The sequence below is a fragment of the Cetorhinus maximus genome, chromosome 2 (genome assembly GCF_964194155.1).
Source record: "Cetorhinus maximus chromosome 2, sCetMax3.hap1.1, whole genome shotgun sequence".
Taxonomy (NCBI): Eukaryota; Metazoa; Chordata; class Chondrichthyes; order Lamniformes; family Cetorhinidae; genus Cetorhinus; species Cetorhinus maximus.
Window position 1 is genome coordinate 77,314,699 of NC_135880.1, and position 27,853 is coordinate 77,342,551.

At 42.8% G+C, this 27,853-nt stretch overlaps 1 protein-coding gene across 1 annotated transcript in view; it reads left to right on the top strand.

Moving 5' to 3' along the window:
- Window positions 1–221: 221 nt before the first annotated feature.
- dcp2 (decapping mRNA 2) overlaps window positions 222–27,853 on the top strand; it is a 39,941-nt gene continuing 12,309 nt past the window's right edge. The window contains exons 1-7 of the mRNA XM_078566286.1: window positions 222–334; window positions 21,029–21,180; window positions 21,725–21,852; window positions 25,310–25,408; window positions 26,047–26,199; window positions 26,846–26,958; window positions 27,294–27,404. Coding sequence (XP_078422412.1) covers window positions 282–334; window positions 21,029–21,180; window positions 21,725–21,852; window positions 25,310–25,408; window positions 26,047–26,199; window positions 26,846–26,958; window positions 27,294–27,404 — 809 coding nt within the window. The 5' untranslated portion in view covers window positions 222–281. The remainder of the gene's footprint in view (window positions 335–21,028; window positions 21,181–21,724; window positions 21,853–25,309; window positions 25,409–26,046; window positions 26,200–26,845; window positions 26,959–27,293; window positions 27,405–27,853) is intronic.

The following is a 27,853-nucleotide window of genomic DNA, read 5'->3' on the forward strand; positions in this document are numbered from 1 at the left end:
GGGAACCCAGAGTTGGAGGAACGCAGGATTCTTGGAGGGTTACTTCAGTGGGGGGGGGAAAAAAAAAACGGGAGAGACGTAAAACATGCGGGTCATAAAATTCAGGTTATTAAATATTTTGACAAATTATTCCTCTCGGTCTCCGGCTCCCTCAGTTCTGCGGAGCGGCTGTCAATCAGCGCCGACGTCACAAAGGCCGGTCGAATGGAGCAGGCGGCGGTGTTCGCGTTCCCGGAAGAGGTGACGGGGTCTGGGAGTAGGAGCCGCGGTATGTGTGTGCTATGGAGGGGAAGAAAGTGGAGATTCCAACTGGGGTGCTGGACGATCTCTGCAGGTAAACATACAAGAAGGCAGCATGTAAAAACGCAAAGGCCGAGTTTTCCCGTGGCCCAAGGATGGGGTGGATGTAAAGGAGGAAGTGAGGGCCCAGGAGGAGGAAATGCGCTTGGAGTGGAGAGCCGGACTGACCAGGGCCAAAGTTAAAACTGAGTCCGATTCAAAGCAAAGGGAGTCCTGGGATCCTTGGATATTATTTCATGTAAACCAGGGGGGAGAGTGTAAATCGCGAGTTTCATTCTTGTTTCGAAAATGAAATCGCACGGTGCGAAATGTTGTAAAACGAGAGGACATCTTGTGATACGGTTTTCTTAGAATATAAATTCTCAGTGTCTATAAGTTTGTAAAGAAACAAACTCAAGAGACTTTTAGATTAGCATTTTTTTCCTTTAAGTCATAATCTTTTAAACCAAACGCTCTGGGTTGTTTAAAAGTGAATAGCTTTATTACTTCAGGTGGCGGGGAGGAATGATGAATGTGGCGATTTCTTTTGTACATCGCTTCACGATGCAGAATTTAACATCCACTCCACAACATAAAAACGATAAGCATCTTCTGCAGACATAGATTTCACTTTTTAAAGTGTCTTGCTATATAAACTTAACATGTGTGACTTGACAAGATTGAAGCATAAATTTACCTTATGTACGTAGTCTGCCAAGTTTTAGCGAATGACTTTTAGATGAACGAAGAGTCAGTATTTTAGGATGTATTTACAATACCCCATTGAGACAGTCACAACTGAGTTGGGCTGGTCACATAGCCAGAATGCCTGACACTCAGCAAAGGGAATCTTCTACGGAGAGCTGGAGTCTGGGGTGCACTCTCATGATGGTCAAAGGAATTGCTACAAGGATACTCTGAAGGCTTCACTTACTAGTTTTGATATTGATTTCTAGTCCTGGGACAAGCTTTCACAGGATTGCTGCACCTGGCACAACCAAAAAAAAATTGATGCAGCCTTCTTTTGAAAGCAAGCGCACATCAGAGGCAGAAAGAAAATGCAAGGGGAGACGAAAACCCACGCCAGCAACTTCTGCAAAGTCGTCTGCAGTATCCTGTCCTATTTGTATCAGAACCTTCTGGGCACAGATTGGCCTTAACAGTCACCAATGTACTCAAGTAACCAATCAGTTACTGGGGGCATAGATTCAAGGTGATTGGTAGAAGGATTAGAGGGGGCATGAGGAAAAACGTCTGGAATTCACTGCCTCAGTTGGTGTTTGAGGCTGAAGCACTCAACTCATTTAAAAGGTTCCTGGATCTGCATGTGAAGTGCACGGAAGAGATGCTGAAAAGTGGGATTAAAATGAGCAGCTAGTTTCTTTATTTATCTTTTTGGCTGGCGCAGACACTATGGGCTGAATGGCCTCTTTCTGCATTGTAACTTTTCTGTGGCTCTATGGTATCCACTGGAAATCAACCAAAGACCTCACATGATGAACATGGCAATCTTCGCTTTGAAGGATGGACAAGAGGAAAGACAATACAGTACACTTTTGGATCAAAGTCTTTTGCTCTACTGCTAAAAACCATGCACTGAATCTGAATTTATACTTTTTTTATTCATTCACGGGATGTGGGCTTCGCTGGATGGGCCAGCATTTATTGCTCACCCCTAGTTGCCCTTGAGAAGGTGGTGCTGAGCTGCCTTATTGAACCGCTGCAGTCCATGTGGTGTCAGTACACCCATAGTGCTGTTAGGAAGGGAGTTCCAGGATTTTGACCCTGCGACAGTGAACGAACGGTGATGTATTTCCAAGTCAGGATGGTGAGTGGCTTGGAAGGGAACTTCCAGATGGTGGTGTTCCCATTTGTCTGCTGCCCTTGTCCTTCTAGAAGTAGTGGTCGTGGGTTCAGAAGGTGCTGCCTCAGGAGCCTTGGTGAATTACTGCAATGCATCTTGTAGATGGTACACACTGCTGCTACTGTGCGTCAGTGGTGGAGGGAGTGGATGTTTGTGGATGTGGTGCCAATCAAGCGGGCTGCTTTGTCCTGGATGGTATCAATCATCTTGAGTGTTGTGTGAGCTGCACTCATCCAGGCAAGTGGAGAGTATTCCATCACACTCCTGACTTCTGCCTTGTAGATAGTGGACAGGCTTTGGGGAGTCAGGAGGTGAGTTACTCGTCGCAGGATTCCTAGCCTCTGACCTGCGGTTGTAGCCACAGTCCTGGCTAGTCCAGTTCAGTTTCTGGTCAATGGTAATCCCCAGGATGTTGATAGTGGGGGATTCAGTATGGCGATGCCATTGAATGTCAAGGGGCAATGGTTAGATTCTCGCCTGGATATTGTCCAGGTCTTGCTGCATTTGGACATGGACAGCTTCAGTATCTGAGGAGTCGTGAATGGTGCTGAACATTGTGCAATAGTCAGCGAACATACAGACATATGATCGTATGATGGAAGGAAGGTCATTGATGAAGCAGCTGAAGATGGTTGGGTGATATCACTACCTTGAGGAACTCCTGCAGTATTGCTCTGGAACTGAGATGACTGACCTCCAACAACCACAATCATCTTCCTTTGTGCTAGGTATGACTCCAGCCAACCAGTGGAGAGTTTTCCCCCGATTCCCATTGATTCCGGTTTTGCTCGGGCTCCTTGATGCCACACTCGGTCAAATGTGGCCATGATGTCAAGGGCAGTCACTGTCACCCTCACCTCGGGAGTTCAGCTCTTTTGTCCATGTTTGAGCTGTCGGACTGAAGCTTAAAATGCGTCCTTAGTGCAGTTGTACTTGTTTTTTGAAAAGTGAAATTAAAAAATGTTAATGTTCCAATTCCACATACAAATTAGGAGCAGGAGTAGGCCACTTGCCCCTCGAGCCTGCTCAGCCATTCAATAAGATAATGGCTGATCTGGTTGTAACCTCAACTCCAAATTCCCACCTACCCCGATAACCCTTCACCCTCTTGTTTATCAAGAATCCATCTACCTCTGCCTTAAAATTATTCAAAAACTCTGCTTCCACCGCCTTTTGAGGAAGAGAGTTCCAAAGACTCATGACCCTCAGAGAAAAAATTTCTCCTCATCTGTCTTAAATGGCGAACTCTTTTTTTTAAAACAGTGACCCTTAGTTCTAGATTCTGCCATTAGAGGCAATATCCTTTCCACATCCACCCTGTCAGACCCCTCAGGATCTTACATGTTTAAGTAGATAAATCTCCAGGCCTGGATGAAATGTATCCCAGGATGTTGAGTGAGGCAAGGGAGGAGATAGCAGGGGTGCTGGCAATAATTTTCAATACCTCTCTGGCCACAGGAGAGGTGCCAGAGAACTGGAGGACAGCCAATGTGGTACCGTTATTCAAGAAGGGAGGAATTGATAAACCAGGGAACTACAGGCCTGTTAGTCTAATCTCAGTGGTGGGGAAACTATTGGAAGCAATTCTGAGGGACAGAATTAATCTACACTTGGAGAGGCATGGATTAATCAAGGAAAGTCAGCATGGTTTTGTTAAGGGGAGGTCATGTCTGACTAATTTGATTGAATTTTTCAAGGAGGTGATCGGGTGTGTAGATGAGGGCACGCATTTGACGTAGTCTACTTGGACTTCAGTAAGGCTTTTGATAAGGTCCCGCATGGGAGACTGATAACGAAGGTAAGAGCCCATGAGGCAACTTGGCAAATTGGATCCAGAATTGGCTGAGTGGCAGGAAGCAGAGGGTGATGGTCGAGGGGTGTTTTTGTGACTGGGTGCCTGTGTCCAGTGGGGTTCCACAGGGATCAGTGTTGGGTCCCTTGCTGTTTGTGGTATATATAAACGATTTAGACTTGAATGTAGGAGGGTTGATCAGTTTGTTCACGGATGACAGGAAAATTGGTGGGGTGGTAAATAGTGAGGAGGATAGCCTTGGATTACAGGAGGATATAGGCGGGCTGGTTAGATGGGCTGATCAGTGGCAAATGGAATTTAACCTGGATAAGTGTGAGGTGATGCACTTGGGCAGGACAAACAAAGCACGGGAATACACGATGAGTGGTAGGACCCTGGGAAGTACCAAGGATCAGAGGGACCTTGGTGTGCATGCACACTGGTCCCTTAAGGTAGTGGGACAGGCAGATAAGGTGGTTAAGAAGGCATATGAGATACTTGCCTTTGTTAGCCAAGGCATAGAATATAAGGGCAGGGAGGATATGCTGGAACTGTATAAAACGCTGGTTAGGCCACAGCTAGAGTATTGTGTGTAGTTTTGGAACCTGCATTATAGGAAGGATGTGATTGCACTAGAGAGAGTGCAGGGGAGATTTACCAGGGTGTTGCCTGAGCTAGAGAGTTTTAGTTATGAGGAGAGATTGGATAGACTGGGGTTATTTTCCCTGGAGCAGAGGAGATTGAGGGGGGACACAATTGAGGTGTACAAAATTTATGAGGGGCATAGTTAGGGTAGACTGGAAGGAACTTTTCCCCTTGGTGGAGCGATCAATAACCAGGGGGCATAGATTTAAGGTAAGGGGCAGGAGGTTTAGAGGGGATGTGAGGAAGAATTTTTTCACCCAGAGGGTGGTGGGAATCTGGAACTCTCTGTCTGAAGGGGTGGTAGAGGCAGAAACCCTCATAACATTTAAGAAGTATTTGGATGCGCATTTGCGATGCCATGGCATACAAAGCTATGGGCATTGTGCTGGAAAATGGGATTAGAATAGTTAAGTACTTGTTTGACCGGTGCAGATTCGATGGGCCGAAGGGCCTTTTTCTGTGCTGTAGACCTCTATGACTCTATGTTTCAATCAAGGCACCTCTTACTCTTCTAAACTCCAGCAGAGAAAAGCCTAGCCTGACCAACCTTTCCTCATAAGACAACCTGTCCATTCCAGGTGTTGGTCTAGTAAACCTTTTTCTGAACAGCTCCCAGCGCATTTACATCCTTCCTTTAATAAGGAGTACTCCAGATGTTCCCTCACCAGTGTCCTGTATAACTGAAGCATCACTTCTGTACTTTTATTTTCAATTCCTGTCTCAATAAACAATAACATTCTATTAGCTTTCCTAATTACTTGCTGTACCTGCATACTAACCTTTTGCAATTCATGCAGTCGGACATCCAGATCCCTCTGCATCTCAGAGCTCTGAAATCTCTCACCATTTAAATAATATGCTTTTTTTAGTCTTCCTGCCAAAATGGATAATTTCACATTTTCCCACATTATACTCTATTTGCCAGATCTTTGCCCATTCACTTAACCTATCTATATCCCTTTGTATCTTCCTTGTGTCCTGTTCATAAATTATTTTACTACCTACCTTAGTGTTATAGGCAAATTTAGTAACCAGACCTTCGGCTCTTCACCCGAGTCATTGATATAAATTGTAAAAAGTTGAGACCCCAGCACTGATCCTGTGGCACACCACTCTACATCTTACACCAGAAAACGACCCTGTTAGTGAGCCAATCTTCTATCCATGCCAATGTGTTACCCCCTACACCATGAGCTTTTATTTTCTGCAATAACCTTTGATGTGGCACTTTATCACGTGCCTTCTGGAAATCTAAGTACAGCACATCCATTGGTATGCCTTTATCCACAGCACATTTTACTACTTCAAAGAACTCCAGTAAATTGGTTAAACATGATTTACCTCTCTCAAAACCATGTTGACTTTGTCTGATCACCTTTAATTTATTTAAGTGCCCTGTTAGAACGTCTTTAGTGAAAGCTTCTAACATTTTCCCTATGACAGATGTTAAGCTAACTGGCCTGTGGTTTCCTGCTTTCTATCTCCCTCCCTTTTTTTGAATAAAGGAGGTACATTTGCTATTTTCCAACCTAATGGAACCTTCCCTGAATTCAGGGAATTTTGGAAAAATAAAACCAACGCATAAAATATCTCACTAGCCACTCCTTTTAAGACCCTAGGATGAAGTACATCAGGACCTGGGGACTTGTCACCCACAGCTCCAACAATTTTCTCAGTATGACTTCTCTGGTGATTATAATTTTCCTTCCTCCCTTCCATTTCCTGATTTACAGCTATTTCTGGGATGTTACTTGATTCCTCTATAGTGAAAACGGATGCAAAATACCTGTTCAGTTCATCTGCCATCTCCTTATTTTCCATTATTAATTCCCCAGATTCGCTTTCTATTGGACCAATGTTCACTTTTAACTATTTTAAAAATATGTATAGAAATTAGCTAGCTTTCTATCATACTCTAATTTTTCCCTCATTAATCTTTTAGTCATTCTTTGCTGTCTATTATATTCTGTCCAGCCTTCTGACCTGCCACCCATCCTTGTGCAATTGTATGCTTTTTCTTTAAGTTTGATACTAACTCTAACTTTTCTAGTTAAGCATGGATGGTAAGTCCTCCCCTTGGAATTTTTCTTTCTCGTTGGAATGCAAGGCTGCAGGATGAAGCTGAAGAGTGATATTTTCTCTGAAAGTTTGTCTTGTGCCATTACCTAAACTTGTTAGGGAAATTTTCCATGGGAGGGGGAAGTCATTCTATATTTAATGTCAGTATTAAGTCAAATTTACCTTGCCTTGATGTAGCCTGTTGCGTAACTTGCCTATTACTAATTCTGCTGATTGAGCAATTGTGCGAATAGATGACGTAGCTAATTTTCTTTTCCATTTTGACCTATTCATGTTCTGTGGCTAAAATATAAAAACATCTTGGAATAGTTATAACACATAATGAGGCCATTTGGCCCGTTGTGTCTACCTGAGCCACAGGCAAACTGGCATAGGGTAAATAAATCCAAGGAGTTAAATGCATGGTTCAAAGATTGGTGTGGGAGGAATGGGTTTCAGTTCATGGGGCACTGGCACCAGGATTGGGATGGAAGGAGCTGTTCTGGTGGGATGGGCTTCATTTGAACCGTGCTGGGACCAGTGTCCTGGTGAATTGAATAACTAGGGCTGTAGGGAGGGCTTTAAACTAATTAGAGGTGGGGAGGGTTCTGGAGAGGGGATAGGTAGGCTTACAAAGCAAAAGGATATGGCAGCATTGTAGGGCAGCTATTTAGGTAATAATACCCAGAGTGTGACAGGAAGGAACAGTGTACAAACATTAAAAAAAGCAGTAAATAGGGTCAAAGGGGGAAAAAATGGTAAAAAGGCAAAATTAATGGCTCTTTACTTAAATGCTTCATAGTATTCGGAACAAAATAAATGAAATAAGGGCACAAATAGAGGTTAATGGGTATGATCTTATAGCCATTATGGAGACATGGTCACAAGGAGATCAAAGTTGGGAGCTAAATAATCAGGGATATGTGACTTTTCAAAAGGACAGGCTGAAGGAAAGGGTGGTGGGGTAGCTTTGTTAGTACAAGATGGAATAAATACGATAGCAACAAATGATCTTGGATCGGAAGATGTGGAGTCCATATGGGTGGAGGTAAGAAATAACAAGGGGAAGAAGACAGTGGTGGAAGTAGTCTTTGGGCCCCTAACAGTAGCAATACTGTAGGACAGAGAATAAATCAGGAGATAATGAGGGTATATAAAAAAGGTAGTACATTAATCATGGGTGTCTTTAATCTTATAGATTGGGGAAATTTCCATTGGCAAAGATAAGAATTCATAGACTGTATTCGAGACAGTTTCCTAGAACAATATGTTGTGGATCCAATGAGGGATCAGGCTATTTTGGATCTGGTAAAGTGTGATGAGGCAGGTTTAATAAATGATCTCAGAGTAAAAGATCCCCTAGGAAACAGTGGCAGAATTTAGCATTCAGTTTGAGAGTGAGAAACTTGGTTCGGAAACAACTGTGCTAAACTTTAATAAGGGTAATTACAAAGGAATGAGGGCAGAGCTGGCTGGAGTGGACTGGGAAAGGAGTTCAGCAAAAAAGACGGTTGATGAACAATGGCTGACATTTAAGAAAATAGTTCATGACTCACAACAAAGATATATCCCAGTGAGGTAGAAGGATTCTGGGAAGGGGATAAACCAACCAATCTTAACCAAGGAAGTAAAGGACAGTAACAAATTGAAAAAAAAACATACAACGAAAACATACAACGTGGCAAAGATTAATGGTGAGCCAAAGGATTGGGGAAGTTTTAAAAACCAACAAAAGATGACCAAAAAAAAAATAGAGGGAGAGAAAATAAACTTTGAAAGTAAACTAGCAAGTAATATAAAAATGGACAGTAAGAGCTTCTTTAAATATATAGGAAGGAAGAGAGAGGCCAAAGTGAACATAGGCCCCTTAGAGAATGAGGCTGGGGAAATAATAATGGGGAACCAGGAAATGACAGAGGAGTTGAATAACTTTGCATCAGTCTTCACAGTAGAAGACACTAATAGCATTCCAAAAATACTAAATAATCAAGGGTCAAAAGCGGGAGTAGGTGGGGGGGTGGGGGGATGGTGGGAAATGAATACAATAACTATCACTAGAGAAAAAGTACTAGGAAACTAATGGGGCTAAAGGCCAATAAGTCCCCTGGACCTGATGGGTTGGATCCTAGGATATTAAAGGATGTAGCTACAGAGATAGTGGATGCACTGGTAGCAACCTCCCAAGAATTGTTAGATTCTGGAAAAATCCCAGAGGATTGGAAAACTGCCAATGTAACACCCTTATTCAAAAAAGGAGACAGATAAAAAAACAAGTAATTGTAGGCCAGTTAGCTTAACATCAGTCATTTGAAAATGTTAGAGTATGATGTAATAGCAGAGCATTTAGAAATACATCATATAGTCAAGCAGAGTCATCATGGCTTTATGAAAGGGAAATCATGCCTGACAAATTTATTAGAATTCTTTGAGGAGGCAACAAGCAGGATAGATAAAAGGGAACCAGTAGATGTAATAAATTTGGAATTCCAAAAGGCGCTCGATAAGATACCGCACATAAGGTTACTTAATAAGATAAGAGCCCATGGTGTTGGGGGTAGTACATTAGCATGGATAGAGGATTGGCTAACTAATAGAAGACAGAGATAAAAACAAAAAACTACTGCGGATGCTGGAAATCCAAAACAAAAACAGAATTACCTGGAAAAACTCAGCAGGTCTGGCAGCATCGGTGGAGAAGAAAAGAGTCGACGTTTCGGGTCCACACGACCCTTCAACAGAAGTGAAGTATAGTTAGGAGAGGGGTGAAATATAAGCTGGTTTAAGGTGGGGGGGCGGGGGGAGAGAAGTTGAGGGTGGGGTGGTTGTAGGGACAAGCAAGCAGTGATAGGAGCAGATAATCAAAAGATGTCACAGACAAAAGGATCAAAGAGGTGTTGAAGGTGGTGATATTATCTAAGAAAAGTGCTAATTAAGAATGGATGGCAGGACACTCAAGGTACAGCTCTAGTGGGGGTGGGGTGGAAAGACTGACAAGGTATTAGTTGTAGATTTAAAAATAATGGAAATAGGTGGGAAAAGAAAAATCTATATAAATTACTGAAACCAAAAAAAACAAAAGGGAGGGGGAGGAAACGGGGTGGGGATGGGGGGAGGGGGAGTTTAAGATCTAAAGTTGTTGAATTCAATATTCAGCCCGGAAGGCTGTAAAGTGCCTAGTCGGAAGATATGGGGCTGTTCCTCCAGTTTGCATTGGGCTTCACTGGAACAATGCAGCAAGCCAAGGACAGACATGTGGGCAAGAGAGCAGGGTGGAGTGTTAAAATGGCAAGCGACAGGGAGGTTTGGGTCTTTCTTGCGGATAGACCGCAGGTGTTCTGCAAAGTGGTCGCCCAGTTTGTGTTTGGTCTCTCCAATGTAGAGGAGACCGCATTGGGAGCAACGAATGCAGTAGACTAAGTTAGGGGAAATGCAAGTGAAATGCTGCTTCACTTGAAAGGAGTGTTTGGGCCCTTGGACGGTGAGGAGAGAGGAAGTGATGGGGCAGGTGTTGCATCTTCTGCGTGGGCATGGGGAGGTGCCATAGGTGGGGATTGAGGAGTAGGGGGTGATGGAGGAGTGGACCAGGGTGTACCGGAGGGAACGATCCCTACGGAATGCCGCCAGGGGGGGGTGAAGGGAAGATGTGTTTGGTGATGGCATCATGCTGGAAATGGCGGAGGATGATCCTTTGAATGCGGAGGCTGGTGGGGTGATAAGTGAGGACAAGGGGGACCCTATCATGTTTTTGGGAGGAAGGAGAAGGCATGAGGGTGGATGCGCGGGAGATGGGCCGGACACGGTTGAGGGCCCTGTCAACGACCGTGGGTGGAAAACCTCAGTTAAGGAAGAAGGAGGACATGTCAGAGGAACTGTTTTTGAAGGTAGCGTCATCAGAACAGATGCGACGGAGGCGAAGGAACTGAGAGAATGGGATGGAGTCTTTACAGGAAGCGGGGTGTGAGGAGCTGTAGTTGAGGTAGCTGTGGGAGTCGGTAGGCTTGTAATGGATATTGGTGGACAGTCTATCATCAGAAATTGAGACAGAGAGGTCAAGGAAGGGAAGAGAAGTGTCAGAGACGGACCATGTGAAAATGGTAGAGGGATGGAGGTTGGAAGCAAAATTAATAAATTTTTCCAGGTCCCGACGAGAGCATGAAGCAGCACCGAAGTAATCATCGATGTACCGGAGAAAGAGTTGTGGGAGGGGGCCAGAGCAGGACTGGAACAAGGAATGTTCCACATACTCCATAAAGAGACAGGCATAGCTGGGGCCCATGCGGGTACCCATAGCCACACCTTTTATTTGGAGGAAGTGAGAGGAGTTAAAGGAGAAATTGTTCAGTGCGAGAACAAGTTCAGCCAGACGGAGGAGAGTAGTGGTGGATGGGGATTGTTGGGGCCTCTGTTCAAGGAAGAAGCTAAGGGCCCTCAGACCATCCTGGTGGGGGATGGAGGTGTAGAGGGATTGGACATCCATGGTGAAGAGGAAGCGGTTGGGGCCAGGGAACTGGAAATTGTTGATGTGACGTAAGGTGTCAGAGGAATCACGGATGTAGGTGGGAAGGGACTGGACAAGGGGAGAGAGAAGGGAGTCAAGATAACGAGAAATGAGTTCCGTGGGGCAGGAACAGGCTGACACGATCGGTCTGCCAGGACAGTTCCGTTTGTGGATTTTGGGTAGGAGGTAGAAGCGGGCCGTCCGAGGTTGGGCGACTATCAGGTTGGAAGCTGTGGGAGGAAGATCTGCAGAGGAGATGAGGTCAGTGACAGTCCTGGAAACAATGGCTTGATGTTCAGTGGTGGGGTCATGGTCCAGGGAGAGGTAGGAGGAAGTGTCTGCGAGTTGATGCTCAGCCTCTGCGAGGTAGAGGTCAGTGCGCCAGACAACAACAGCACCACCCTTGTCAGCGGGTTTGATGACAATGTTGGGGTTGGACCTGAGAGAACGGAGTGCAGTAAGTTCAGAGAGAGACAGAATGGGTGAGAGGAGCAGAGAAATTGAGACGGCTAATGTCACGTCGACAGTTCTCAATGAAAAGATCAAGAGAAGGTAAGAATCCAGAGGGAGGGGTCCAGGTGGAGGGAGAATATTGGAGGTGGGTAAAAGGATCCGTTGAACGGGGAGAGGACTCCTGCCCAAAGAAGCGAGCACGGAGACGAAGACGGCGGAAGAAGAGTTCAGCATCGTGCCGAGCCCGAAATTCATTGAGATGAGGGCGTAAGGGTATGAAACTAAGACCTTTGCTGAGCTCTGAACGTTCAGCATCGGAGAGGGGAAGGTCAGGGGGTATAGTGAATACGCGGCTGGGGCTGGGATTGGAAGATGGGGTGGGGACGGAAGGACAAGCAGGGGTGGAGGGTCCCAGATGGGTGTTGGTGTCGATGAGTTGTTGGAGCTTAGCATTTGAGAGAAAGAGAAAAAGTTTCTTGTTGAGGCGTATGATGAGGCGAAGAATAAAATGAAATCGGGGGCACGCACCGCTTTGAAAAAGGCGACCGCTTTGCAGAACACCTGCGGTCTGTCCACAAGAAAGACCCAAACCTCCCTGTCGCTTGCCATTTTAACACTCCACCCTGCTCTCTTGCCCACATGTCTGTCCTTGGCTTGCTGCATTGTTCCAGTGAAGCCCAACGCAAACTGGAGGAACAGCCCCTCATCTTCCGACTAGGCACTTTACAGCCTTCCGGGCTGAATATTGAATTCAACAACTTTAGATCTTAAACTCCCCCTCCCCCCATCTCCACCCCGTTTCCTCCCCCTCCCTTTTGTTTTTTTTTGTTTTCAATAATTTATATAGATTTTTCTTTTCCCACCTATTTCCATTATTTTTAAATCGACAACTAATACTTTGTCAATCTTTCCTCCCCACCCCCACTAGAGCTGTACCTTGAGTGTCCTGCCATCCATTCTTAATTAGCACTTTTCTTAGATAATATCACCACCTTCAACACCTCTTTGATCCTTTTGTCTGTGACATCTTTTGATTATCTGCTCCTATCACTGCTTGCTTGTCCCTACAACCACCCCACCCTCAACTTCTCTCCCCCCGCCCCCCACCTTAAACCAGCTTATATTTCACCCCTCTCCTAACTATACTTCAGTTCTGTTGAAGGATCGTGTGGACCCGAAACGTCGACTCTTTTCTTCTCCACCGATGCTGCCAGACCTGCTGAGTTTTTCCAGGTAATTCTGTTTTTGTACTAGAAGACAGAGTTGGGATAAGGGGGGCATTTTCAGGATGGCAACCTGCAACTAGTGGAGTGCCGCAGGGATCAATGCTGGGGCCACAATTATTTACAATATATATTAATGGCTTAGATGAGGGAAGTGAATGTACTAACACCAAGTTTGCGGATGACACAAAAATGGGTGGGAAGGCAAGTGGTGAGGATGACACAAAGAGACTACAGAGGGATACTGATAGGTTAAGTGAGTGGGCAAAAACTTGGCAGATGGAATATAATGTGGGAAATGTGAGGTTATGCACTTTGGCAGGAAGAATAGAGGAGCTGAATATTATTTAAATGGAGAAAGACTGCAGAAGGCTGCAGCACAGAGGGATTTGGGGGTCCTCATGAATGAATCCCAAAAAGCTAGCATACAAATTCAGCAGGTAATAGAGAAGGCAAATGGAATGTTGGCCTTTATTTCAAAGAGAATGGAGTATAAAAATAGTGAGGTCTTGCTAAAACTGTACAAGGCACTAGTTAGACCACACCTAGAATACTGTGAACAGTTTTGGTCACCTTATCTAAGGAAAGATGTACTGGCATTGGAAGCAGTCCAGAGAAGGTTCACTAGGTTGATCCTGGGTAAGCAGGGATTTTCTTAAGAGGAGAGGTTGTGTAGGTTGGACCTGTACTCATTGGGGTTTAGAAGAATGAGAGGCAACCTTATTGAAACATACAAGATTCTTATAGGGTTTGACAGGGTAGATACTGAAAGGTTGTTTCCTCTTGTGGGAGAGTCTAGGACCAGAAGGCACAATCTCAGAGTGAGGGGTTGCCCATTTAAGACAAAGATGAGGAGGAATTTCTTCTCCTCAAGGGGTAGTGAATCTGTGGAATTCTTTACCGCAGAGGGCGGGTGGTTAAGTATATTCAAGGCTGCGATAGACATTTAATCAGTTTGGGAATTAAGGGTTATGGGGTAACAGGCAGGAAATTGGAGTTGAGGATTATCAGGTCATCCATGATCTCATTGAATGGCGGAGCAGACTCGGTCAGCTGAATGGCCTACTTCTCCTACATCTTATGGTCTGTTCCACTTCTCTGCAAGAGCAACTCAGTTAGTCCAATCCCCTCGCCTTTCCCGTAGTCCTGCCATTTTTTTCTTGACAAGGAATAAGAGCAGAAGTAGACCACATGGCCTGTCAAGCCTGCTCCACCATTCAGTATGAACATGGATGATCACCTCACACTTGTCAGGGTTAAATTTTATCTGCTCATTTGACCATCCTGTCTATATCTTCCTGTAGCCCAAGACACTCAACCTCACTGTTAACCACCTGGCCAATCTTTGTGTCATCCGCAATCCTACCCCCCACATAGTCACCTATGTTGTTTATATAAATGGCGACCCAGCACAGATCCCTGTGGTACGACACTGGACACTGGCTTCCAGTTGCTAAAGCAGCCTTCTGTTCTCACCCTCTGTCTCCTATAACTAAACTAATTTTGAATCCACCTTATCAAATTACCCTGTATCCCAAGTGCATTTGCCTTCTTTATAAGTCTCCCATGTGGGACCTTGTCAAAGGCTTTGCTGAAATCCATATAAACGACATCAACTGCACTGCCCTCATCTACACACCTGGTCACCTCCTCAAAAAATTCAATCAAATTTGTTAGGCATGACCTCCCTCTGACAAAGCCATGCTGACTATCCCTGATCAAACCTTGCCCCTCCAAGTGGAGATAGATTCTTTCCTTCAGAATTTTCTCCAATAGTTTCCCTACCACTGACATGAGACTCATTGGCCTGTAGTTCCCTGGCTTATCTCTACAACCCTTCTTAAATAGCGGAAACACGTTAGCTGCTCTCCAGTCCTCTGGCACCTCCCCCGTGGCCAGAGAGGAATTAAAAATTTGGGTCAGAGCCCCTGCGATCTCCTCCCTTGCCTCCCTCAGCAGTCTGGGACACAAATCATCCGGACCTGGAGATTTGTCCACTTTTAAGCCTGCCAATGCCTCCAATACCTTGTCACTCCCGATATCAATTTGCTTAAGAACCTTGCAGTCTCTTTCACGAGTTCGATACCTTCATCTTCATTCTCTTGGGTGAAGACGGATGTGAAGTATTCGTTCAACACTGTACCCATGTCCTCTGGCTCCACCCATAGATTGCCCTCTTGGTCCCAATGGGCCCTACTCTTTCCCTGGTTATCCTCTTCCCATTGATATACTTATAGAATATCTTCGGATTTTCCTTACTTTTACCAGCCAGAGCTTTCTCCTATCCCCTCTTTGCTCTCCTAATTGCTTTCTTAAACTCCACCCTGCACTTTCTGTACTCCACTAATGCCTCTGTTGATTTGCTCCCCTTGTACCTGCTAAAAGCCTCTCTTTTCCTTCTCATCGTATCCTGAATATCTCTGGTCATCCATGGTTCTCTGGGCTTGTTACACCTTCCTATCGCCCTAGAGGGAACATGTTGAGCCTGTACCCTCCCCATTTCCTTTTTGAACACCCCCCACTGCTCCTCTTTAGATTTCCCCACAAGTAGCTGTTCCCAGTCTACCTTGGCCAGATCCTGCCTTATTTTACTAAAATCCGCTCTCCCCCAATCCGAAACATTTTTTTGCAACTGGTCTATTCCTTTGTCCATAACGAGCTTAAATTGCACCATGTTGTGGTCGCTATCACTAAAATACTCCCCACCACCACTTCAGCCACCTGTCCGGCTTCATTCCCCAGAATTAGGTCCAGCACTGCGCCGTCCCCTTGTTGGACCCTCTACGTATTGACCTAAAAAGTTCTCCTATACACATTTCAAGAAATCCACTCTATCCAAGCCCTTAACACTATGTCTATCCCAATTAATGTTGGGAAAGTTGAATACACCTAATATAATTACCCTATTGTTATTGTTTTTATACACCTCCGCAAATTGTGCACATATTTGCTCCTCAATTTCCCGCTGACTATCTGGGGGTCTATAATAAACACCTAACAATGTAGCTGCCCCTTTTTTATTCCTAAGCTCTACCCACAAAGCTTCATTCAATGCTCCCTCCAAGATATCATCTCTCCTTACTGCAGTAACTGACTCCTTAACTAATAATACAATACCTCCTCCTCTTTTACCCCCTCCCCTGTCTTGGCTGAAGACTCTATATCCCGGAATGTTTAGCTGCCAATCCTGCCCCTCCCTCAACCACGTCTCAGTGATGGCTATTATATCACAATTCCACATATCAATCCTCACCCTTAACTCATCTGTTTTACCTGTAATACTCCTGGCATTAAAGTAGAGGCCATCCAGCCTTGCCTTACTCCTTGAAACTTAATGCAGCTGTACTCCCTCTGACTTGATTGTTTTACTGTATTATGATGTGTCCCTATTCTACTAGCATTCTGTGTCCCCTCCCCATGCCATATTAGTTTAAACTCCTCCCAACAGCACTAGCAAACCTGCCCACAAGGATGTTCGTCCCGCTTTGGTTCAGATGTGGACCGTCCCGCTTGTACAGGTCCCATCTTCCCCAGAAACGGTCCCCGTGATCCAGGAATCTAAAGCCCTCACTCCTGCACCAACTCTTAAGCCACGTATTCATCTGTGCTATTCTCTTATTCCTGAGCTCGCTAGCACGTGTCACTGGGAGTAATCCAGAGATTACAACCCGAGAGGTCTTGCTTTTTAGTCTACTGCCTAACTCCCTGAATCCTTGATGCAAGACCTCATCCCTCTATCTACCTATGTCATTGGTACCAACATGTACCATGACCTCTGCCTTATCACCCTCCCCATTCAGGATGCCCTGCAGCTGTTCAGTGACATCCCGGACCCTGGCACCAGGGAGGCAACACACCATCCTGGAGTCACATTGATGGCCACAGTAGTGCCTATTTGTTCCCCTGACTATAGAATCCCTTATTACTATCGGTCTTCCTCTCTTTCTCCCCTCCTGTACAGACAGGCTGCTTGTGCTGCCAGAAGCTTGGCTCTGTCTGCACTCCCTGGAGGTATCCTCCAAAATGGAATACCGATTTGTGAGCAGGATCCCAGGGGACTCCTGAACTACCTGCCTGTTTCTCTTGAGCTGCCTGATGGTCACCCATTCCCTTCCTTCCTCAAGTCCCTTCAGCTGGGGTGTGACCACCTCTCTAAACGTGCTATCCACGATGCTCTCAGACTCGTGGATGCTCCACAGTGTCCCCAGCCACCGTTCCAGCTCTGAAACCCGAGCTTCCAGGAGCTGCAGCTGGACACACTTCCTGCACACATGCTGGTCCCGGGTACTGGAAATGTTCCCGGCTTCCCACATGGAGCGCAAGGAGCACACCACGGCTTTGAGCTCCCCTGTCATAACTTATCTCTTTAAATTAAACCTTTTAAATCAATTATTCTAGGGCCCTCTTTTCCTGATCCTCGTTACTACAGCATATACGAACTATAAACCACAAAAAGACCATAAACTATAAGCGATAAAAGTAGTAAATACTTACCCAACCTTACCTACTACTTACCAGTCACTCCTTTCCCTTGTAGCCTCTACTGTTGCAGCAGGGCAAGACCACTCTGAAGATTTAAGAAGTTGGATAGCAAAGAAAAAATGCAAAGAGCACCTCTTCCCCTATACACCGAATTCCCACTGTGCACCAAATTTCCAATACCCACACTCACTCTGGCTGTGTCTTACTCACGATGAGCTCTCCCCCCTGCTCGTGCGCAAGCACACTGTAGTGTGCAATGGAATCGTTTTTGCGGTTTATCCTCATAAGTTACATAGAATCAAAAATTATGCAGCACAGAAACAGGCCAATTGACCCAACAAGTCCATGCTGTTATTTATGCTCCACAGAAGACTTCAGCTCCTTTTTATCTAACCCTATCACCATAACCTTCGATCTGTCTCTTCCTTATCTATTTATTCAGTTTCCCCTTAAATGTATCTAGCCCTTTAAGTCCTGGTGTTATTCTGGTATATCTGTGTTATACTCTTTTCAAAGCTAATACATGTTTCCTGAGATGTGTTGCCTTGGATATCAGTGATGAGAGTGGTTTTATAGGGAGAGGTTGCAGCCATGTGAGGAGCCGTGGTGAACCTCCAAAGCGAGAGCTAAGTAACTCCGATTAATTTTTTTAATAACATGCTGTCATACTGTTATAGTCAATGATGCTGTATGTGACTTAGAGCTTCTATCATTAGATAAATATTAAATTGATTCAGGTGAAGCATAAATAATTTGTGACGCTTGACCCTAAAACATGTCTAGATACTTGACTAATAAATTCATCAGAACATTAGGTAAATCATAATGTAGCGATTCAGCCTTTGGACTGTAAGTGGCTTGGAAATCACGAACATTGGGGATGTGTGCCAGCTGAACAAAGTTGGTTAAGGCAAATGGTTAAATTTATAAGTGCTCTTGTTTTGATGCTTGTTGTTCAAGTTTTTATAACTCCTGTTGAAACAATGTGATGACTATATCTGTAACTGCGCCGTGCTCTTCAATTGATGAGATAGTCTTAATCTAAGAATGAGCCCCAATTGCATTAAAATGCATACTGCAAATGTCCATGTTTCCCACAATGTCTTTCATTTGTTAAATGGTGGAAGATGTTTACCAGATATGTATAGGCTAAAATCAAAATCAAACTCTGGCTTAAATAACATACGTAAGTTAAGATTTTAAAAACCTACTTTAAATGTTGAAGCATAATGCATTTTATAACATTGCAGATAATCTGCTCGTGTTTATTGCTGTTTAATTTGCTTATTTTTGGACATGTGTCAGGAGTTTCACTGAAAAGGGTAAGCCTTATTAGTGTTTAGTGTTTGTTTTGTTATGTATTTAAGTTCTTTAGTTTGGACACATTTCAGAACCCAGGATGGACTAATTAACAGCAGAGAAGACCCTGAATTCCATCTCTTAATGCTTTTTGATCAAAGCAATAATATTTTTGACTTGTTGACAACACAACTAAAAAAAAAATCTCTCTATTAGACTGCAATATCATCAAGACCCCAAAGGTTGCTAATGTTGAAGGACACATACATTATCTGGAAGCCAGGTGATTTAATACTTCAGGATCTGCAGCCAAGACTTGTGATATGTCCTGACACCCTCTTACCAGGTTCATAATCTAATATGTAAAAACTAATTCACACATAATTTGGGTGTAAATTAATAATTTGGCTGGTGGATTTCTTAATTAATGCTGTGTCTGGGGAGGCAGATGAACAGATGAATTCTTGGCCATGCATAAGTTTCATATTACAGAGGAACACCAAAGAATGTCTGAGAGTCTATTCAACAGATAATGCTGGAAGAATGGTTGGCAAGACTACCTTAAACCAAAACAGTTGCCACATGAAATTACATGGCCAAAGGAGGAGAACTGGAATAGGGAAAACCAGCAGCTCTTGTGTTTTTTCTAAAAGGCTGTTTTGTATGATAGAAGTGCTTTTTCCCCCTAACTCTGCAGGAATTTACCGTTAATGTTATTAACTGGGCAGGTCCTAGATTTCAAACCTCCTGGTATTTTCGAACAAAAGCAAAATACTGTGACTTTTGGCAATCTGAAATAAAACAAGAAAATGATGCAAATACTCAGCAAGCCTGGCAGCATCTGTGGAAAGAGAAAGAGTGTTAATGCTCCAGATCCTCCTTTCAGTGGTGAAGCTGTGCCGTTTTATAAATACATTGTACTGACAGTACGAAGGGGGAGGGGGGAGTCGAGCGTGAGCTGAGCCAGGTATGTGAGAGAGGGGGTGAGCAGAGAGCTGAGCTGATTGTAGGGGGCTGCTTTGGGCAAAGCAGGGAGTGGATGAAGAGCAGAACCAGGAGCGCGGGATGGGGAGTGCCAGAGGTGCGGAAGTGGGGGCTGAGCAGAGCCAGACGTTTTGAAGGACGTGGAGCCCTAAATAAATCTTGTGAAAATTAGGGTACTCACCGGCCAAACAACCCAAGTTTACCACGCACATCCCAGTGGGACCATCAGCATGGGCTCCCCTGAGCCCCTAAAAAGGCAAGTTCTGGATTTGAGTATAAGTGGGCTCCCTGAAACTTATTACAGCCCTTGTGTTCGCCGCTATTCGGTGGGATTGCAAGATCCAGCCCAGTGTTTCAGGTTGATGACCTTTTTTGAGTAATTTGTTTCTTACATCTGACTTGAATAGCTTTCTGTCTTTATCAAAGCTTTGCACTGACATGAAACTGCTGGCTCACCTACACTAACATATCAAAAGTATATGTGATTTGAAGATATAATTAACTTGTAAGTTTAGGCACTTTGTGCAAATGTGAGGAGCTACCTAGCTGCTTCTATGAAACTTCTAGCTACCTGTAGACAGAATTGTTTACTGTCTCATTTCTTCTACAAAGATGAAATTATTTCAGAAGGCAGCTAATAGAGCCTATTTGCAGTAATTGTCTAAAATTTTATGTGAAGTATTATTGCTGAAAAATATGCAATGCTTCTGTCATCTAAAAATATTTCAAGGCACATTTTAGTTGTTCCCTGTCAACAAAGGGATCTCATTTTGTCAATTTCAGATTTGTTAGGTTTTCAGACTTATTCTCAGGTGATTTTCCTGATTATATTCTTGTAGGATGTTTCTCATGCAGCATTGTGATTTACAATCAATTTTTCATGAACATTTTTTCCATATTAATTTTTGCATGAAATGTTGCCTAATTTAAACATTTGTTTCATTTAAATGTGTTGTGTCAAGCTTGGTCATAAAGCCAAACTTTGAACTCTTGCTCTTGTGGAGCAAGTTGTGGACGTTCGTCCATGTATGTTTATTTGAACCAATTACCTGCCGAGCTGTGAGCAAAATAGGGCTGATGTTTCTTGGAATCTTGGAGCTTGCTGTATTGAAATTTGCACCAGGGTTGTGATGGTCTATTCTTTGGAGCCTCTGATACTTTGCTAGTAATGTGCAACCCTTTGGGAATGAGAGAAGGTTGTAGTGAAGAAATCAAAATCAACAAGACTTATCTGAAATTTGCTCAAAGTTTCAATGCTATAAACTTTAGGACTTCCCTGATTTATTGATTTTACCATGTGCAAGCCAACGCTTAAAACTGTTGCAGTGGGTTTATAACGCATTGTACAGCAGCATGGTGGGTTCTCCATCACAAGATTGTGAATCCTTTTTATAAATGGTAGTGACCATAACAATTTAGTATAGTAACTATGTGGCTTATTTATTGAACAGCCGATTCATTTTGCATATTCCAAGTGAAGAAAGGGACAATGCGATCAGAGTGTGCTTTCAGATTGAGCTGGCCCATTGGTTTTACTTGGACTTCTACTTGCAGAACACAACAGGATTGCCTCAGTGTGGGATAAGAGATTTTGCCAAATCAGATATCCTTTTGATTACATCTGAGGTAGATTTTGTTAATATCTGCAAAATGTTTTCCTTGCAGAAATGTCGTGAGCTGATCTCTAGATGTGTAGCAATATATTACAGCCTTTGGAAATAGCAGGTTAGTTTTGATAGTATGATTTGCTTCTCTGCATTTCCCTGTCCCTTCTCAGCTCCAAATAAGTTGATTTATCTACTCCTCCCTGCACCTGGTGATAAAATTGCACACTTTCTGTCATGCTCAATTCTTTCCTGGGACTTGGAAACTGTGGAAAGCCTCTTTTTCCACCCCCCGCCTTCGTATTTATTGTCCCTTCCATTCCAGCTTTTAAAACTCAAGCTGCGAACCTCCTAATCAGCACTTGATTTGCCTGATCTTTCCCCTTACTGTTGGCACAAGACTCCAAAAAGGTGACATCTGGATTCAAATCCAGCTCACATGGCAAGGAAATGTGCCTGGTTGAAAGTCATATAACCAAAATGTTGTTCATTCCTTAATTGCTGTTGCCAAAATGTTGCTTATTCCTTAACTGCTGTTTGCACTCTTCAGTCACTGTTCGTTTTTACTTCGGAAAGGGGATGACGTGGAAAAGATTTTAGATGAATGGAAGGAGTACAAGATGGGAGTGCCGACATATGGTGCAATTATACTAGATGAAACACTGGAAAATGTAAGTAATAACCTAGAATGACTGACTGGTGTAGTACCAGAGGCTCCATATGGTTCCATGTTTGGGAAATGTGAAAGAAGTTTACATCTGTGCAAAAGTCAAGGTTTATGTTAAATAAAATAAATGTCAAGTCCTTACCATACGTTTATGGAAGGAAGCCGGATAATATTAAAAAGCTAATAATGGTAAAGCCATTTCCATTGGCTAGTGAATCATAATCATTTATGGCATATAAGGAGGCGAACTGGTCCATCAAATCCACGCCGGCTTCCCGTGGAGCAATCCAGTTAGTCCTAGTCCCTTGCTCGGTCCCCATACTGCTCCATGTTTATTTCCTTCAATTGCCCATCCAATTTTCTTCTGAAATCCCCTTGTGGGCAGTGACCTCCAAGTCATTACCACTCACTGCATAAAAAAAGTTCTTCCTCACATTCCCCCTGAATCTCTTGCTCAAAATCTTAAATTTGTGTCCCCTGGTCCTTGTACAATCAGTTACCTTAAACCGTGGCATATACACCGGGTCAACTAATAAGACCACCCCATTTTTCCAGCCCCAAAAATCATGCTTTTGCACATAATTGGTGTATAAGTTGACTCCCCCCCCCCCCCCCCCCCCCAAACCCCACTCCCCCCCTCCCCTTTACAGCCATAACATGCTATACTCTCATTAGTAGTCAGCCTCAATTTTACTTACCAATACCTTTATAACCAGGCAGAAGTGATCAGGCAGACAATACAGGCTATGTTGCAAATATGCAAAAAAAGGGGTTCAAAGAATAAGTTTTTTTCATGCAGAGTTGTTCGAACATGGAAAAGCCTACCGGAAACAATGTTCACAGCAGAATTAATAATAGTGCTAAAGAAAGTGAATAAATATTGGAAAAACATAAAAGAATGAACAGAGAAAAAGGACTAAATAGATAGTCCTTGCATGGAGTGGCCAAAAAGTCACCTGTGCTGTAAAATTCTATGATTCTAATAATTGACTACAATTGGCCTCAGCAGGTTTAAATTAGGAAGGGGAAAATCTTGCTCTTGATCGCTATCCAGTTTTCCTTGTTAGAAGCACATATTCTGGTTGGGTGAGGACATGACCTGGATTGACTATGATACCCATCACAATCAGCCACTGATTAGTTACTCTTGAGCTTATGCATGGGGTGTCAGCTGTGGCTCAGTTCATAGCACCCTCGCCTTTGAATCAGAGGGCTGTGGGTTCGTGTCCCACTCCCGGAAATCAAGAACTGTGATTGTACTCGATAGAGTTGCAATCTGTGACTGTTGATAACTCGAAAGAATTTTTTTGAGCTTATGCATCACTAATGGATAGATGAGCAAGCTGCAACTGTAGTACTATTCCTGAACAAGGTGTCAGAGTTGTCAATGTCGTCTTGTGGATACTGAGAAATATGAGGTTATGAAGGACAGTATTTTCTGTAAGGCAAGTACTAGATATCTTCTCCATCTGGTATCTAGATTGCAATGCTTTAATCTGAAAAGCAGAAAATATATGCGACTAGGTATGTCAAAATTGTTAAAGAACCATTTTTAGTGTTCAGTACTGAGCAGTAAAACTTCAATTTATACAAAATCAACAAGACTTCAGATACTGGATGTACCTTTTTCATATTGTGGTTATATTTAAAAGAAAAAACAAACCCGTGACACAGCCAATTGGTATGAAAAGCACATTTTGATCTGGTTATTACAGACTATATGGAGAGGTTTACTTTGTATGACATCACAGTTCTGAATTATAAAATAATATTTTAATTTTCTTCATGTATGTTTTTATCAAAACTGCACTAAGATCTTATTATAGTAAGACGAATGGGGAAAATGTTATTTTAACAGATTAAAGCACTGCAATCTAGAGACCAATGGAGAAGATATCTACTGCTTGCCTGCAGATCATCTTGTATATCTAATTTAATCAGTTGCAGATCTCCTCTATGAAGTGAAGCAAGTGGGAACTTGAATTACGATTCATAACTAATGTTTTTGGTCGCTATTTCCTGCTGTAGACTTATAGTTTACTTATAGGACTGTACATTGCTGTGACATTGGAATGAATTTTAGGGGGACAGAAATAAGAAATTATTGACTGCATTGTTTACCACATTCACAGTTGTTCCTTTTGAACGTTCTGAATAAATTTGGCTCAATAACAACAACTACTTTTATTTATATGGCATCTTGAACATAATGAAGCGCCCCAAGGCACTCACAGTAACATTTTAAAACTAAGTATGATACTAAGCCACATATGGAGGAATTAGGTCAGATGACCAAAACTATGGTCAAAGAGAGAGGTTTTAGGAGCCTCTTGGAAGAGGAAAGTGAGGTAGAGAAGTGGTGAGGTGTAGGGAAGGAATTCCAGAGCTTGGGGCCTAGGCAACCAAAGGTACAGCCACCAGTGGTGGAGCAGTTATAATTGGTGATGCACAAGAGACCAGAATTAGAGGAGTGCCAATATCTCAGAAGATTGTGGGGCTGGAGGAGATTACAGAGATGGGGAGGGTCAAGGCCAGGGAGGGATTTGAAAACAAGAATGAGAATTTTAAAATCCCTCCCTGGTGTTGCTTGCCTGGCAGTCATCGTAGATCAGCGAGAACAGGGGTGATGGGGAAACCGGAGTTGCTGCGAGTTAAGACACGGGTGGCAGAGCTTTTGATCTCAAGTTTACAGAGGGGTGAATGTGGGAGATCAGCCAAGAGTGTGTTCAAATAGTTGAGTTTAGAGGTAACAAGGTATGAATAAGGGTTTCAGCAGCAGGTGAGCTGAGATGGAGGCAAAGTTGAACAATGTTATGGAGGTGGAAATGGGTGGTCTTGATGATGGCACAAACATGAGGTCAGAAGCTCATCTTGGGATCAGATGTGACACTGAGGTTGCGAACATCCTGGCTTAATCTCAGACTGCTGCCAGTGAGAGGGATGGCGTCGGTAGCTAGGGAACAGAGTTTGGTGTGGGGACTGAAAACAGTGGCTTCAGGCTACCCAATAATTAATTGGAGGAAATTTCTGCTCATCTAGTACAGGATGTCTGATGAGCAATCTGATAATTTAGCAACAGTGGAGGAACTGAGGTGGAGGTGAGGTAGAGCTCAGTGTAGTCAATGTATATGTGAGAATTAACACTGCCTTTTCGATGTTGTTGCCCAGGGACAGCATGTAGATGAGAAATGGGAGGGGGCCAATGGAGACACCTGAGGTAGTGGTGTGCGAGCAGGAAGAGAAGCTATTGTAATTGATTCTCTGGCTATGATTAGATAAGACTGACTCGGTGACAATGTAAGCGCAAAGAGCTGTGGAGAGGTCAGAAATCTGAGGAATATTGTCCTCTTCTGTTGACCCCCTTGCCTTTCCCAGTGCCAATAAAAATTTAACAGTATTAAAATGTTAAAAGCTTTGTAAACAGAGAAGCTTAAAATTTGTTCCTGTTTCTATTTATATAGGTACTTCTTGTTCAGGGTTATTTGGCAAAGTCTGGATGGGGATTTCCAAAGGGCAAAGTGAACAAAGAGGAGGCCCCACATGACTGTGCTGTGAGAGAGGTAAAGTGTGATGTGTGTTTAAAAAGAAAATCCATTTTTATTTGGATTATTGTAAATCTTTATGCAAAGATTTTGTATCTCTCCCCCATAATCTTAAAACAATTTGTCGCAAAGTTATGTCAAAAATATTTTTTAAACGCTTTTGGACGGGTTTTCATTCAAGTGCCAATAGCTAACACAATCTACTGTGGAATGTTTAAGCTCTTTAAACTGATAGAGAGTACGTATATATACTACATGTTAAGTATTCTATTTAGGATCCAAAAATGATTCAGATTACTGAATTTCTAAATTTTCTCACTGTATTTTGGAATTGTTTTGCCAGTGGTTATTGATTAGAAGTAGTATTCTATAAAGCACCTCCCTTTTTAAAAACTTTTGAAAAGGAAAAACTCATAATTTTTCTTTCTGCCGCCCCCCCCCCACCCCACCTTGCTATTCTGATTGAGGGATAGATGATGATGCAGGGAAAGATGCTTTGATATGCTTCCTTTCTTCATTTGATGACTTTAAATATTGTAAAATAGTTTTAAAAAGTAATAAGCATAGAACTGTATGGAGTTTGATTAAATCTGTGCACTTAGTTTTATGTGATGTATATTTGACATTCAGTGATAACTTTTGTATGCTTCTTTCAGGTTCTTGAAGAAACTGGGTTCGACATAAGAGATCGCATTTGTAAAGATCACTTCATTGAACAAAGAATAAATGATCAATTAGCTCGACTATATATAATCCCAGGAGTTCCAAAGGATACAAAATTTAACCCTAAAACCAGAAGAGAAATCCGGGTATAAAATATTAGAATTTGGAAATTCAGTCTTGTTGTATTCTTAAAGATTGCCTTGGAATCTTGTCAAGCAAGTAGTTCAATGGAGTATAGTCATAAGACTGCTTTGTTGCACTGAATAGAGTGCTAAAGAGAATATGTATGCATATCTCTTTTATATGTATGCATATCTCTTGATCTCTTGTAATCCAAAGTTCTCTTCAGTAATTGATTCATGCTTATTATGTGAAATGCAAATTTAACAAAAGTAATGTAAATTTTCAAGAGTTATGCAGACACTTGGAATTGTGTTTAACCCCCAAGTTGAGCTTTCTTCTCTACCTCTGCTCAATTACTAAAATGACTCTCTTCCACCTCCTCCCTACCTCCTCTTTTTCTGCTCTGTACCTTCACCCCAAGGCTTGATGTCTTCAGCCTTCTATCTGGCCTTCCTGCATCAACTTTCCACAAGTTTAAGCTCACTCATAGCCAAAATTTTTACCCAAAGTAAGTCTGTTCCTGGCTTCTTATCCTAGCTTCTGCTTGCCTCCTTTCTCCCTAAGTAGTGTCCACCCAACCATTCCTTTCTGCTCTGAGGTGCCATCTTACAGATTTTGAAGTGCTATACAAATGCAAGTTTTTAATCCTGCCATATATTTGGTTTATAGAATATTGACTGGTTTCCCATCGAGAAGTTGCCATCCCATAGGAATGACATGACTCCTAAGTCAAAACTGGGTTTAGCACCAAATAAGTTTTTCATGGCTATTCCATTTATAAGGTATGGTTGAACATGTGACACACTTTATTTTTACTTAAAAGATCTAATTTATGATTTAAAAAAAAATATGCCTTCTGCCCCCTATTTAAATGCGTTCACATTCAAGGTGTACACTACCAATCCAGAAGCATATTTCATTATTTAAAATTCTGTTTTTATTATTGGATGAGAAAATGACAAGATCATCGCACTGTACCAAGCTAGTGCTAAGTGGTTCATTTATAAAGCTCATTTTGTTGATTTACAAGTTTGTAAATCTTGTTGATATGAAACTAACAAGTTTGATGTTAAATAGTTACTTCAGAGTTTTAAGTATGCTACTGTTATTATCACAGGCCGCTGAGAGACTGGATATCCAAAAACTATGCAGATTCTTCAGATAGTGACGGCCTTGTATCCAATAGCACAACTCCATCCAAAACTTTATTGGAAAAAGTAAATGCAAGGTAAGTGTATCTTGGATGACAGGTATGACTGACATTTGAAAGCTTATGTACTTTTTTGCCAGTATATTGTAATTTTATTTTTGCTGGTACAGTATTGGAGAGAGACTATTAATCAACAGCTAAATTTGTTTCCACAGTGTGAGAATTGAAAATTCAGCAATTTGTTTTAAATTGGGAGTGCCTTTTTTTTTTAAGATGTGAAACCTGGACTGTGGTTTAAATCATTTGCCTGCTCCTCTGATTCTGATGCTTCGAAGGCCACTTGTTTGTCAATTATAGTGCCGCCCCCACCAGAGCTCTCTGTCACTTGCTTTCTGTGTCTTACTGACTTTTATAATCTCATTCTCATCTAATAAATGTAGTGATGCAGCATTTATATCTTTCATATTAGTATAGGATGTGGTCTTTCAGTTTTGTTCTGCACCTGCTATAGCAATACTAGAGTATAA